This window comes from Dipodomys spectabilis, unplaced genomic scaffold (genome assembly GCF_019054845.1).
Source record: "Dipodomys spectabilis isolate Male_0828 unplaced genomic scaffold, ASM1905484v1 ptg000098l, whole genome shotgun sequence".
Lineage (NCBI taxonomy): Eukaryota > Metazoa > Chordata > Mammalia > Rodentia > Heteromyidae > Dipodomys > Dipodomys spectabilis.
Genome location: NW_024870775.1, coordinates 21048142 through 21062968, shown reverse-complemented (window position 1 = coordinate 21062968; position 14827 = coordinate 21048142). Strand labels below are relative to the sequence as shown.

The 14827-nt window shown below is 37.4% G+C and overlaps 1 protein-coding gene across 11 annotated transcripts in view; it reads left to right on the top strand.

Moving 5' to 3' along the window:
* The window catches only part of Ptprd (protein tyrosine phosphatase receptor type D), a 514161-nt gene that overhangs the window by 100195 nt on the left and 399139 nt on the right, over nt 1–14827 (top strand). For all 11 annotated transcript variants that reach the window (XM_042686894.1, XM_042686896.1, XM_042686890.1 and 8 more), the window contains exon 2: nt 12339–12511. In XM_042686894.1, coding sequence (XP_042542828.1) covers nt 12448–12511 — 64 coding nt within the window. In that variant the 5' untranslated portion in view covers nt 12339–12447. The remainder of the gene's footprint in view (nt 1–12338; nt 12512–14827) is intronic.

The following is a 14827-nucleotide window of genomic DNA, read 5'->3' as shown; positions in this document are numbered from 1 at the left end:
TTGCTCTAAGCCATTCAGCTGGGTAGCCCATGTTGGGCCTCCATGGTCTTTCATCGCTCCCAACATAGGCTTGCTACTTTGTAGGGGAAGTGTTCAGAGTCTTCAGGAACAGCAACTGCAAAGGAATATATAAAACTTTTCATGAGGCTATTGGGCTCAGATTGGACACAACAATGCTTCAGTCTGCTTCTTTTGGCAAAACCTATGACAAGGGTAACACACAGCGAAATAGACTCCCCCTCTTAAGACTAAGAGAACAAGATAGTATTTGTTGGGACACTTTTGATAACCTCTTGTAACATACTATAGTGGTCTATAATGAAATTTTATGGCACAAGTTTGGATATTGTTAATCTCAAGTCTATCTAGAAAGGTATTAAAAAAGAACTAACGAATTAAATGACTTTATGCTGGAGTATTAAGAACCTTGCTTCAATTATGGTGGAAATCTTGGAATATGAAATACTAAGGATGACCTAGACTAAAAACATGTGCGCGCACACACACACACACACACACACACACACACACACACACACACTCACTCACACACATACATACACCCCAAAATTAATTTGAGCAGTTAGCCAGAAATTGACTCACAGCAGGACTTACCTTCTAAAACCTCGAAGAAAAGAATTTTGAATTATTGGAAAAGGGCTGTGCTCTAATACTCTGAATTCCAGTGGACCTTGGGTTTCAGTAGCACAGCTAACATTACAAGGTTTAAAGGGGTCAAAAAAAAGACTTTGATCTACTAAACTTCAGAAGCTAAAAAATAAAGAAGATGGTAAGAAAAAAATTAGGTAGTTGTAGAAAGTCTTAGATATAGCAGATTTGAAAGTGTGACCACAAAAATCCAGTGCCCACCAGTTCTTTGTACATGAAAGTACATTTTTTCATTTGTGTTTTTCAGGAAGAACAAATGAGAAGACCCTTTGCTTTCCAAGTAAAAATTCTGAAGTGTGTTAAACTTCTCCATGGGAGAGTAACAGGCAGAACACCACCACCAAAAAAAAAAAAATCATTCCCTTTCTAGGATTTGTTGCTCTAAGGGGGCAGATGACAGCAGCTTAAAAAAATTTATTTTTAACGTAACAACAACAACAACAACAAAAAACCAACACGCTATTTCTGATTATGTTAAGCAGAATTGGGAAGATGAGGCAGACATAGGATCAATGAATAGAGGGACTGGGGAGACTTTCCTTATGGGTCAAAAGACTTCACAGTCGACCACAATGGCTTTGTGAAAATACAGTGGATTGAAAGTCAGTACGGAGACCTGGGTAGGCAGTGGGATGAGAATGGCATTTACAAACCCATTGGCACCCAGCCACTGGACAGGCCATCTAAATATAAATCAGACCTTCTCACTGCAAAGCATAAAGCCTGCTAGTGTCTTCTACTGCATTTCCAATGAAATCCAATCTCTCTGCTCTGGCCCACAGACCCTGTGTGATCTGGCCCCACCCTCTTTTCCCAGCCTACCTTTTATCATTCTCTGCCAGGCTTATTGGGCTTGAGCCACACCAACCTCTTTCTAGTCTCTTAGCCTAGGCAGCTTGTGAAGCCTTTCTCCATTTTCTCATTCAGGGTCATGCTCACATGACATGTCTTTAGATGTCTTCCCTGACATCCTACCTAATGCTTCCTTTGTCCTGTTCTCTACCCTCTTAGAATAGTGCTTATTTTTTTTGTATGCCAATTACTGTGAACTTTCTTGTTTGTTTGTATGCCAATTACCGTGTACTTTCTTGTTTGTTTTTGTGGTGATGCTGGTGTGCTTAAACCCAGGTCATCTTAAATGCTAGGTGAGCACTTTACACTGATCTACAAACCTAAAGTTTTCCCAGCTCTCAAATTATTTCTGCTTCTTCATAACAGAATATATCATTTAACAGGGGCTTGCTTGCCTTGTGCATCATTATATGTCTATTGCATTATCAGGCTGATATTTGAAAATATTCTTGAAATCAAGGAATGAAAGGATTCATTTGGAACAAAAAAGATGGTTCCTGTATAAAGTTATTTTGGCTCAGTGTGGCTGATATACAATGATAAGAAAATCACAAACAACCACAATGTCTTTTCTCCTCTCTGTGTTACATCATGCTTACATTGGTTATTGAAGAGACACATAGACCTTTGGCTATTACAGATTATTTGAATCCATTAGAAGACTATGGAAAAATAAGTACAGGCTTTCATTTTGCCTTACCCAAAATACATGTAAGAAATAATCCAACTTTCATAATAAATAGGACAGTAGGCCCCTAGTGAGTTTTGTGCCTAGAAAGAAGTTGTATAACTTTTTTGTTTCTGTTTACTGTCTATTATATTTTAAAACATTTAAAATACATCTAGCCCATTACTAGTATATTAATGTACAAAAGGCACATTTCACATGTATTCTTAAACATGCACTATATGTGTAAAAATATACATCACTTTTTTCTGTGAGGTGCATATAGGGATCTAAAGTTAGAAGTTTGAAAAATGATGAAGATGTGTCTGGTGAATAGTTTTGTCTTTAGTTATAATTGCTATGAGAAAAGGTGAACAAATTTTTTGATATGCAGCTTTTCAAAATTTTTTACAAGGTAATTGGTAAAAACAACCTAATAATACCTACAACTAAGAAACAGTAAAAAGATCAAAATAAAGATTCACTTTACTAAGTCTGTGATAAAAACATCACAACAAATTCTTAAAAGGATGACGTTTTAGTTCTGGACTACATCTCAAAACCATGCACAGTTACACATTCTGCCTTGCCGGATCTTTTCTCAGTGCTAGCCAGTACCATTCCTGGCTGGTTTACTCTGTGCTTCCTAGTACCTGCCTACTTCTCTACTTCAGAAAGTAAAAGTCTGTGTTTCAGATTGCCCAAATGAAACATTAATTCAGCAGCAAAGTTTGCTTAATGTTTTTATTTGGCATTTACTTTACTTTTAGTCATGAGTGTCACACATAACAGCTGACCACCACCATCTAGAAAGTTTGATTGAGCAAGTTACTGCTTCTAGATTGCTAGTCAGCTTTTAATGCTGTTATACTTCCTTTTAATGTCTACACGTATACTTTGAGTACTTTATAGAAGTGTAATAAAATGACAGTATTTTGAAAAGCATTCCCTGGAGTTCTACACACACACACACACACACACACACACACACACACACACACACACACACAGAGTAACTGTGGGACAGAATTTTATTTTCATGGTTTGCTGGACCCAACTTGATAGAGGAAACACATAGTGCTTTAATTGCTGCAGGAAATTTTTGTACTTTATTATGAAATCACTTTATGATGGCAACTGCTTTTGAAAAAAAACCATATCCATTGTGTGTCTTTATTCCTTCTTCCAATATGACTGTGTGTTGCTCTCAGCAAATTTATAATCATGACTGTATTGCTCTCAGCAAATTTATAATAAAATGCACTCTGTCTGGCATCTTTCTACCTAGATAACTATGCTGGGCATTCATGCACTTACCATCATCTCACATAATGCTGTCCCCTCCCAATTAGACAGCATATAGTCTTGCTAAACTTTGACCAAGAAAGGAAAATATTCTCTAATAAGAATTTGATGGTAGGGCTGGGAAGGTGGCTCAGTGGTAGAGTGCTTGCCTTGCATGTCTGAAGCCCTGGGTTTGATTCCTCAGCACCATATAAGCAAAAAGAAAAAAGCCGGAAATGGCGCTGTGGCTCAAGTGGTAGAGCGCTAGCCTTGAGGTGAAGAGCTGAGGGACAGCACCCAGGCCCAGAGTTCAGGCCCCACGACCGGACCCCCCCCAAAAAAAATTTGATGGTAATATGTAAATTAAATATGCTTTAAGGTGTATTTGATTGTTAACGTTTATCAACAGGTATCTGTTGGTTATTCATTCAATTACTGCTAGGTGAGAATTGAAACAAAATTACTTCTGGATAATCATTTCTCCAGGAACATGTATAAATACCTTGGCTCTGAGATGCACAAATATGTAATAATTTTACTAAGATGAAGGTTGATCATTTAGTAACTTTTTGATGGGTTAAATTGTTAGTTAATTATTGGCCTAAGACAGGGACTCTTCAATATCTTTATTCAGTGAGATCTTCTTGTTCTTTCTTTTTTATTTTTATTTTTTTGTCGGTTGTGGGACTTGAACACTGGGCTTGGGCGCTGTCCCTATGCTCTTCAGCTCAAGGTGAGCACTCAGGTGAGCTCAAGGTGAGCACCATTTGAGCCACAGTACTACTTCCGGTTTTGTAGTGGTTTATTGGAGATAAGAGTCTCACGGATTTTCCTGTCTGGGCTGGCTTTGAACCATGATCCTCAGATCTCAGTCTCCAGATTACAGGCTAGGATTACAGGCGTGAGCCACCAGCGCCCAACTTATCCTTTCTTCTTATATTTCACTTGTAAGCTTAGCAGCTCCATTCTCCTACTTCATTTGTGCCCCTACTTAGGGTCTCTCTACTTATTAGAGGAAACATCTTTTATTTACATTTTTCATTTTAAATGAACCTGACTTCACCTCAGCTACCTATTTTAGTAAGTTAGAGATGACAGAAGCAGATACAATGCTATAAGAGAAAGACAATCATTGTGTGTGTGTGTGTGTGTGTGTGTGTGTGTGTGTGTGTGTGTGTACTTGAACTTGGGGCTTGGGCATTGTTTCTTAGCTTTTTCACTCAAGGCTGCCATACTACTGTGATCTTCAGATCACAGCCTTCTAAGAACTAAGATTACAAGCATTAGCCAATGACACTCAGTTAAGACAAGTGTTTCTCAATACTCCTTTGAGACTAGCCAGATGTGTATCTTGAAGTTATTAATTCTGTTGTGTCTTTTTTAATTTATTCATTGTCTGTTGATGAAGGTGTTACTTAAGATTATATGTAATATTTTTTATCAGTCTAGTTTCATTAAAGGAAAGGACATGTGGAGTAGGTACTAATAGTAAAACAAGGGTAATGTAACAATAGAACAAGTGTTCAGGGGGAGAAGACGGCATTCTGAGTATCTGTGATTAATCCTCTCTCCACTTTTCTTTAGGTTGTGTTTCCATTTGGGTCAATAACTATTTCTTGGGGTTTTCTCATACGGATTCTATTCCTTTACTACTTGTGTTGCTATTGAACTTTCAGAGACACAGAATTAATTATGAGACCAACATTGGAATAACAAACAGCCTTGTTTTTAATTTTGCTTTCCCTAGCCATTTCTTCTGATGGTCTCTCACCATTCTACTTCCTCTGTTACTGAAAGTACTTTGGAAGGTCATTAATGGGAACTATGTCTTCCCTGACTGTTCTTCCCTTCCATGACTGTTCCCTTGGAGAGTCCAAGTCCCCTTAGACTGAGTTCCCTTGGACTGAGTTCTCTTAGAAGAGATGCAGACATCTATTCACTTACCCATGTCAACACCATACATATCGGCTCCATTTGACAGAACCATTCTTTTTCATTGAAAACAACATTCACACCAGGACCCATATTTTCCTGAACTCAGGACCCATATTTTCCAAAAGGCAAGTCAACTTTGGTTGTATGTTAGGACAAGAGGAGACATTGGGGTGTTAATCATAACTCTGTGGGCTGAAATACAAAACTGTTCTGAATGCACATCTCTTGTTCATGGTATAAATGTACTAGAAACATTAAGATCAGTAGATTTAGAACACAGTTTTTTTAGATAGATGTCTTAAAGGCTCACTTTGTTTTGCTTTTCTTAATTTTGAACTTTTTTCCTTAATGAACTGTCCTAGAAAAAATATCTCTCAGTCTCAGCACTGTTGACATTTTGGGTTGCCCAATATTTGGCTGTGGGTGATCTTCTGCATATGGTGGGACTGCTAGAAGCAATCCTGAACTTTATTTTACTCCTTCAATGCCAGCAGATTAACATGCAGAAAGCAGACAGTTCCAGATGCTCTGGAAAGTTGGGGTTAATGTTATCTTAGTTGACAACTACTGAGGTTTGGTTCCTCTGAGAATGGAGCTGTATATAAATTACTCAGGAGTGGCCTAAATTATTTCCCTTTGAGTTCTAGAAACAAGCTATATTTTAAAATGATTAGAAGGCACTTGGATGTGTTTGAAACAATATTATGCAAAAAAAATAACCAATTCTATAATACACTCTTCAGAGAATGGTGGTGCTTCACACAATAACTTTTCTGTGTAAAGTGATACTAGAGATTTGTGCTTTCTATTCCTTTATGACATTCTGTACTATTTGGGATATGAACCTAGCCATTGTTTTAGTTATTTTTGAATAGAGTCTTGCTTTCACTTTAAGCTAGCTTGAACTATGGTCTTCCTATTTACAATTTTTGCCTTAGCTGAGATGACAGTTGTGCCACACTCATTTTTTTATTAAGATGAGCTATCATAATACTTTTACCAAGATTGCTCTAAAGTTGTGATCTGCCTGATTTCTATCTCCCAAGTAGCTAAGATCACAGGCTTGAGCCACTTTGTCCAGCTTCCATGAAGTGACTTGATTTAAGAAAATGTTTTTATAATAAAGAAGCAAAATAGATCTCATGCATCAGCAGGCTTCTTTTCTTTGTGTCTTGATAGATTCTAAAACACATTACCTATAAGATATTATAAGATACCACTCAAAATACCTTTTAAAAGATAAAGATCTTTTAAGCAAAATATACTTTATGTACATTAAAATACGATTTTTAAGTTTGCTTTTTAATTTTCCATGTAAAAGAAAATCAGTCATACAATGACCTTTGGACTAAGTAGAAATGATGGTTTTACAATGGTGAAATTCCTCAAGATTAAAAAGGTTGGAAGTATGTTTTCTTGGCTGGGGGGAGGGGGTGTAACTGTATTCCATATCTATCCATATTTTGGAAAACATCAGTTTCTCACTGTTATACTTTCAAAAAATGGAATAAATATCAGATTTCCAATGGCATATTGGGTAGTCTCACAAAGTGAACACAAAAATAATAAAAAAATTAGAAGTTCTGACATGAAATAATTACAGAAAGACATCAGGAGCTTTTTCTAAAGCTATATTTTATTATAATTTATGGAGAAATAAAAACCAACCCAGGTGCAAAGTTTTTGGGTTTTTGTTTATTCTCTTGGCTCTTTCTGTCCAGTTCTCATAACATAATACATTTCTATTTCCCAAAGAGATAGAAACAAGATTAATTATTTCATTTTTTCCCATTTCTGAAAGCAAGTAATATTTGTACGTGTCTTCAGTGTAAATTTATTATAGTATATAATCCTCGGACTGACAGCAATTGGCTTTTGTTCTGTGTATTAGACTGAACAAATGATCTTCTAAGATCTTGTACTGATAGTCTTGTTTTACGCCTCTGTTATCTCATAATTCAGCTGATTCTCCCCAAGAATCATTGTGTGCTTTGCCTTCACCTGGCATCTACATATTAAGTCTTCACTTATGCCCAATTTAGATGATTGAATTATCAGTTTGGATTTATATGTTTTAACTCACAAAATCTCCCTTGACTTTTTTCTAGTTATTATGAAATCAATGTTTAGGACAAAATAGAGAAAAAAAAGAGTTTCTGATGTGCTAAATTTCATATAAAAGAATGTGATTTTAAGATATTTTGAGTTGCTCTCTGGAAAAAAATTCATTTTATTCATCAGATTTCAATTTGTTCTTCAAACACGTATCTGCTCTGTGTAATTTTTTCTGCTGTTTTAGTTATTTAATACCTTCTACTCATTGCTCTTATTTTTTTTTTTTTGTTGGTCATGAGGCTTGAACTCTGGGCCTGGGCACTGTCCCTCAGCTCTTCAGCTCAAGGCAAGCACTCTAACACTTGAGCTACAGTGCCACTTCCGGTTTTCTGGTGGTTTATTGGAGATAGAAGTCTCATTGTCCTTCCTGTCTGGGCTGGCTTTGAACCATGATCCTCAAATCTCAGCCTCTTGAGTAGCTAGGATTATAGGCGTGAGCCACCAGCGCCCGGCTTGCTCTTAATTTTTAAGCAATGGTTTTAAGAATTAGTCATTTGGCTCTAATTAGCCATTAGTACATTGTCTATATCCTGCACTGATATTTTTTGAAAGTGGCCATTTCATGAAATGCATACAACTAGCCAGGTACTGGATGACATATGCTGAAATCATGCTACTCAGGAGGCTGAGATCTGGAGGACTGCATCAGAGCCATTCTGGGAGGAAAAGTCTATGAGACTCCATTTTCAATTAACCAATTAGTAAAAAGTTTTAAGCAGTTGAATACCAGTTGAGAAGCAAACTGAGATTAGCACAAAAGACCAGCGATCAAATCCCACTACCTTCAAAAATGTATAAAATTATTTACATTATTTTACAGGGATATAAAGAACTATGCTTGTCTTTTGCTTTGTGTAAGCTTCTTGATTGCCAGAATAAATATGCAGAGAGGATATGGAGAGAAGCACAGAAGTTTCCTAACTTCTTCCTAGAGTGACCAATAAATATCATTACATTCTCGAGAAATTATGAACGCAGAATTATAAAAGGACAGGTCATTGTGCTCATTGTCCCTCTCCCAGCGTTTTTGCATTTTGCTGGTGGGTACTTCATTATTTCCTATTCAGTATTTGGATACACTAGTAGTTCCTGACTTGCTTCTTGGTATGGAAAGCTGTTCCAGACTCCTTTTGTACATTCCCTACACAAAACCCCAAGTCAGCCATTTCTTTCCGGGATTCTTAGATTTTTTTTTTTTTTTATTTTTTAAATAAGAAAAGCTCTATTTTGCCTTCTTTCTTTTTTCTTATGTCAACACAATCTAGAGAAAGACATGTCAGCAGTACAGAAAGCTGAAAAAGATACAACTCAGCATTCATGTTAGTTTGAATATGAATATGCTTGTTACAGAAAAGTATTGAGGTGTTAAAGGAGGAGTTGGATAGGTGTGAATTTAAGCAATCAGTGACAATGATTGGTTAAGGCTTTGAGGGATGTGCCTTCATTGTCTCTCTATCTCAAATTAGATTAAGGACATTATATAGCTCTCTGAACTCTTAGTTTCTCTAACCACAAAGGATGTACTTACAAAAGCAAATATTCAGATGACTGGAAATTAATATGGTTACTTTCATCAGGTCTTGGCAGTATGAGACATGATAATCCAGTTTGGTTTTTAAACTGCTGGATACTTTGGTTTTATTTGTTATATCCCTGTTGACAAATGAAACAAATGGTAAAACACATAAAATCAGAATTGACCTTTGCTGTAGAACAATTTGTGGTATGCTAAAGCATGGTACTATTTACATCTACTGACCCTCTTCTCCAGTGCTTTCCTTTGCAGAAAAATTTAGTCCTTTATTATAGGCTAACAGAAACTACTAGTAGAATTCATTCATCCTTGTTACTTTTGCTTATAGTATTTCCTTACAATTCATTTCCCATTTTTGTTATATAAATTCCACCCAACTGCAAAAGAAATGCAAGCATTTTCTTTCTGGCAATGTTTATGTAATAAACAGATAAAGAGTAGAGATTGTCTGGAGTCAACATCTAGAATACTACCTTCCCACCTCTGATTGCCTTCTTTCTTTTATTTATTTTTTTTTAATCTTGGCTAACTACATAGTCTCTTTATAAATATGTATGCGTCTGTCTTCATTCATTTTTAGAGTGCTAGATCCTATGAATGTTCCAAGTGGAGAAGTAGCTTTTGAAAGATCATTTGAAAGAATTTGATCTTCATACACACTTCGCCAGAGTAGGAGGGAAAGCCCCGCCACCCCTTCCTTGAGAGAGCATTTTGCTCTGTGACTGCGGTCTTTGTACAGCAGTTGGCTCTGGTACACTTGTCCAGACACAAATTGAGTCCGACAGGACTGACATCTCCTGGACTTTGCTGTCATCTGAAAGGCAGGCATGAAGAAGCGAAGCTGCAAAAGGGGATGGAGGAGGAGGCAGGGAGGAGAGTGGGTTCCCTTTGCACCTTTCCTATGAAGACTTCTAACATTCTAGAGCTATGAAGTGTTTGAAAAGTTGCTTATACATGTCAGATTGATAACAATAGCTGTTTCGGACCAGCTTTCTCCCTTTTAGATTCATGAAGATGAGTTTCAGTGTACAACTTACCTTTTCATGCACCCTCATAAATCTCTTACAAAGAACAGAGGAAAGAGGCTAGCTAGTGGAATGGTAATTAGAATGATTCCTCTTGCCTTTTAGTTTTATCTTCCCTGCATTCAAACCACTCATGCATAGTAATGTAGGTAAAAAAAAAAAGATAGTATCTTACAAAAAAATTGTTCTCATGCTCAAGTTCAGTGTCATGAAAGATCCACGATCGTGTCTGCATTACAATTCTTTTAAAAGTACACGTTATTTTGGAGGATTCGTTTATTTCTGGATATCTCTAGTAGTTGAAAGAGTTTTGTGTGTTTCAGTCATGCTCATACACAAAAATTGTAAGATACTCTGTCATTCTCAAGTTCTTATCATAATAATAGAGAAAGCAAATCCAATCTCCCCCACCCCCTTGTGTACTGTGTAGAAGAGGCTGCGCTGGATTTTTAGAAGGTTTTCTCTAAGAATAATTCTTTGTCTCTTGAAAGACTCTGAAATTATTGCTGGGAGTCAGTCTATCACAACCCCCTTTCTTTTTCATCCCATTCAGGACTACTATCCTTCTTGTATTACTTCTCCCCTGAGATTCTAGCAGTGATCCAATAGCTTTCTCTAAATTGTCCCTGATTTAGCTGTCAGTTAATCTTCTCAAAGCCTAGTCCCATATGTGTCCTTTACTTAAAAAAAAAATAGCTCATTTTCTGGATTGCTAAGTAAAAGTCTTTAGACTTAGATTGGAATCCACAGATCTCTGTGACACATTTTTAAGCCTGAGCCACTTTCTTTTGCTACATCTTCTGTTTTCCTAACAGAGGCCTCATCCTAACCCAGTAGTTCATAAGGTGTGGTCCCCGGACCACACCTTAATATAAATATAAATTCTTGGACTGTACCACAGACCTAATGATCACACATACTCTGCTGTGCTACCCAGATACCTGTTTAAACAAGCCATCCAAGTCTCAATATCTTGGAAGCCCTGCATTCACCCAGACAGGCAACATCCTTTTTCCATAATTTCATTCCCATTATCCTGCCTTTGCAGAGATACCTTTCCCTCTTATTGTGAAATCCTGCTTATCGTTTAAAGCCTAGTTTGAGACAGTACTTTACTCATTCTTGAGCCTGTCTTCTTTTTTAAATAGCATTTAGTTGGTTTTCTTTCCTAGTACAAATCAGTTACTAATTCACACTCATTATCTGGTATCCCTGACGAATCTGGGATTTCATAAAGGATGGAATCATATGAGGCATGATGGATCATGCCTGCAACTCCACCTACTTCAATAGACACAGGAGGATCAAGTTTGAGGCCAGCCAGGGAAAAAGTTAATGACAGCATACCTCAAGAGAACAAGCCAGGTGTGGTAATATACATCTGTAACTGCTACTAAAATGGAAGCATTGGTAGGTGGATCACGCTCCAAGCCAACCTGGGCAAAAAGTGTAAGAGTGCATCTGCAAAAATAATAAAGGCAAAAATGCTATATAGTCAAAAATGAAAAAAAGAGTAAAAATGGAGTGTGACCCATTTTTGTACCTCCAGATACCTTGGACTCCATGGCTCTTTTCTGATTGACTTATACATCCAGTAGGCACTCGAAAAATAGTTTGTAAGTTCTTGACTTTACAGTGAGGATGGAGATGGTCAAGCTGTGGCCTAAGAGGCACGTGAAAACCCTATTCAATCAAAGAGACTCATGATAACTACTATTTTCACTTATTGAAATCAACATAAACTTGAACATTGAAGTATCTTTAATTTAGAAGCCCAGTATGCTAATGTGAGAAATTCTGATTTCTACTGGTTAGCAAAGGAAGTTGAATTAGGCCTGTCAATTCACAGGTAGCCAAGACAGTATCCTCCATTCTGCTATCATGAGTAGACTTTTATCTGGGATGGAGGAGCCTGTCTTCCATCTTTCTTTTGGCTATGCTACTTTTTTGGATTTACACATTCATGTCACATTTCCTATGAAACAGCCTCTTCTTCAGACTGGGTTGCCCCAAAAGTGGCACAAACAAAAAATGCAATTCCACGTGGCTGCTGTAGAATGGCCTGGATATAGGGATGCTAGAAACCCCATATTTTATGCATTGTTATTTCCTAAAGCAAAGACATGACAGTATTACTGTGTGTTTGCAATGGATTGTGACTCTCTGTTGGTGATAGATCAGGGGGTAAAAAAAATTTTAGAGTGAGAAATCTGAACATTTCGTGTTTTCTTCCCCTCCTCTTTCTCTCTCCTCTCAGGCTCTGAAAGGGTTCCAGTTGCAATTTCAGAAGATAGACTCTCTGCGGCTCCCTGGGCAGTAGTGATTGCACACTGCCAGCACAGGCTGCTGACGAGCTGAACTACAGGATGGTGCACATCACCAGGCCGCTGTTGCTGCTCCTTGCCTTCTTCCTCCGCGTGGATGCTGAGAGTAAGCCATCCTCCCTTCTCTAGGGGGCTGTGACCATAATGAGTGGTTTTGTTTGCAGTTGGCACCAGGCTCAAGGCCTGTGAATACATTTCCTTTGGAAGTAAATCCTGAGACACTGTGGGATCCTCCCTGGCGACCAGCCAACCTTTGAAAGGGATTATTGGTGTGATTTCCTTCCCACTTCCTCCCCTGCTTAATGCCTCTTTTCTTGTGCACCTCACTGTTCCTACTGTTTATTTTACTTTTCTTTCTCTTTTTTTTTTTACACCTCTTACCAGCTTAGTGGTAAAGATATTATGAGACCAGTGATATATCTCAAACTGAGGCTAACCAGTTGGAGGTGCCAATAAATAAACCTCGTTTAGACCCATTAGAAATTTTTTTGGAGTTGTATGGATTTTCCTATGTTTAGAAAAATGCACAATGTCACATCGAGCTCAATTAAACTTGCAAGCCCCTTGTAGCTGTCACAGCAGCTGTTATGTACTGTTTCCGACAGCTGTCCTCGGGCACAATATTCAAACAAATCAAGCAGAACTGACAACTTTGTGCCTTGGTCGAGGGTCTGAAGCATAAGGAGCATTCTTTGGAAGACAGACACCCAAGTTTGGATGACTGGACACAATGTGTGAAACTGAAGGTGTGGTCAATTAGCTTGCCAAAGTAATGAGAAGATCTTATCTCCTTTTCAGTTAGGCAATCCTTAGGTCTACCTTGTTCATAATGTGTTTCTTCTTCCATCTGTCCTGTGGTGGAGGGGAAGAGATAGGGCTGCCAAAATAAAAAGCATGTGTCTGGCTTGTGTTCCCTGACATGGGGTGGTTTTCTTGGTAGTGGGTTAATATATGTGAGTTGGCCATCCTTTTTGGAAGAAGTCTCCTGGTAAGATTAAAATGTATAACATCTGTACTCATTAATTATTTTTTTTCCTCCACTGACTATCCCTGTGAGGTTAAATTTGATCCATGTTAAGAATATTTTGAAGACAAGGGTCCTGTGTCATCTCAGCCCCGTCTTATTAATTACATTTTGACAAGAATTCCCTGAATAGTCACCAATTGCTTCATTTAAATAAGGGCTGTGTGTTCTAAAGGGACCTTTTATAGAGGGAAATCATGATGTTATTATTAATCGGATACATATGGAACATTCATGTTTTAAGCACCGTGTTCTCTGGTTAAGAGCGTACATAGTCTCCTAATTAGCACTTGAGAGTATTGGTTTAAGGTGAAGCCAAGGAATTTCTAGTACAATGCCAGGAAATAATTAAGTGGGAAAATATCCAGATGTAAGACGCTCGTTATTTTAAAGTCATTTATGTCAAAATGTATTTTAAAGTTGAAATCTAGATTTAGCTTATTAGAAAGAAATGGGCCATATGGGTTTATTTATTTATTTTGTTTGGACTTAATGCACCAAAATAACTTGTTTCACTCTCATTAATTTTTGGTGAAAACCAATTAAGACTCCCCCTATAATGTTAGATCACAGCTAGATAGTTCCTGAAAATTCAATTATTATAGACCTGTAGTTATCTTTCCATTAAGAAAGAATGTTCTTCTTTTGAGAAGCTATGGCTTGGCTTAACTCTTCAGTGGAAAGTGTAGAGAGAAGTTAAGAGTTTGGGAACAAGTTTTCTTAAGATTGTGTTTTGTAAAGCAATATATGGTGCACATAACACTTACCTATTCTTCTTGGTCCTCCTCTTCTCCTTCTCCCTTTCATTGTCCTTCATTATTTGTCTTACAAGGTAGTCGAACAAAAGAAATTACAGACTATTGTTCAGTAATTTTTAGTTAAATATAGTTACATGAAGATATTTACCAGGCTATGTATTCTTTGGATATCAGTGTTCTTCCCTGTGCCGACCTGTATCATGATCCTCCAATTATGCATACCTAAGGAAAGGCACATGCTACTTTGCCCAAGGATTTTATTGGTTGAGATGATGTCTCTTGGACATTTTTGCTAAGCTTCCCTTGACTGTAGTCCTTCTGAAGCCAGCCTCTGACTTCTGAGTATATACTGTAATGAACCTGAGCTACTTCTTCCAGCTTTGTGATATCAGCTTTTAATCATTTATTATTTTTTTTATTACTTCTCACTCTTCCCACTACTTGAAGATAGGCTCAGGCTTCCAATTTTATTCTGTCTCTTCTGGTTTTGGTATACTATATCTTTTTTAATTAATAAGTTTTTTTATTGTGAAAATACCATACAGAGGGGTTACAATTACATGAGCAAGGTAATACTCTATCTTTAAATGCTGTTCATTTGGCCCTATTGAAAAGAACATGTGTATCCTGAAAGTTCCTG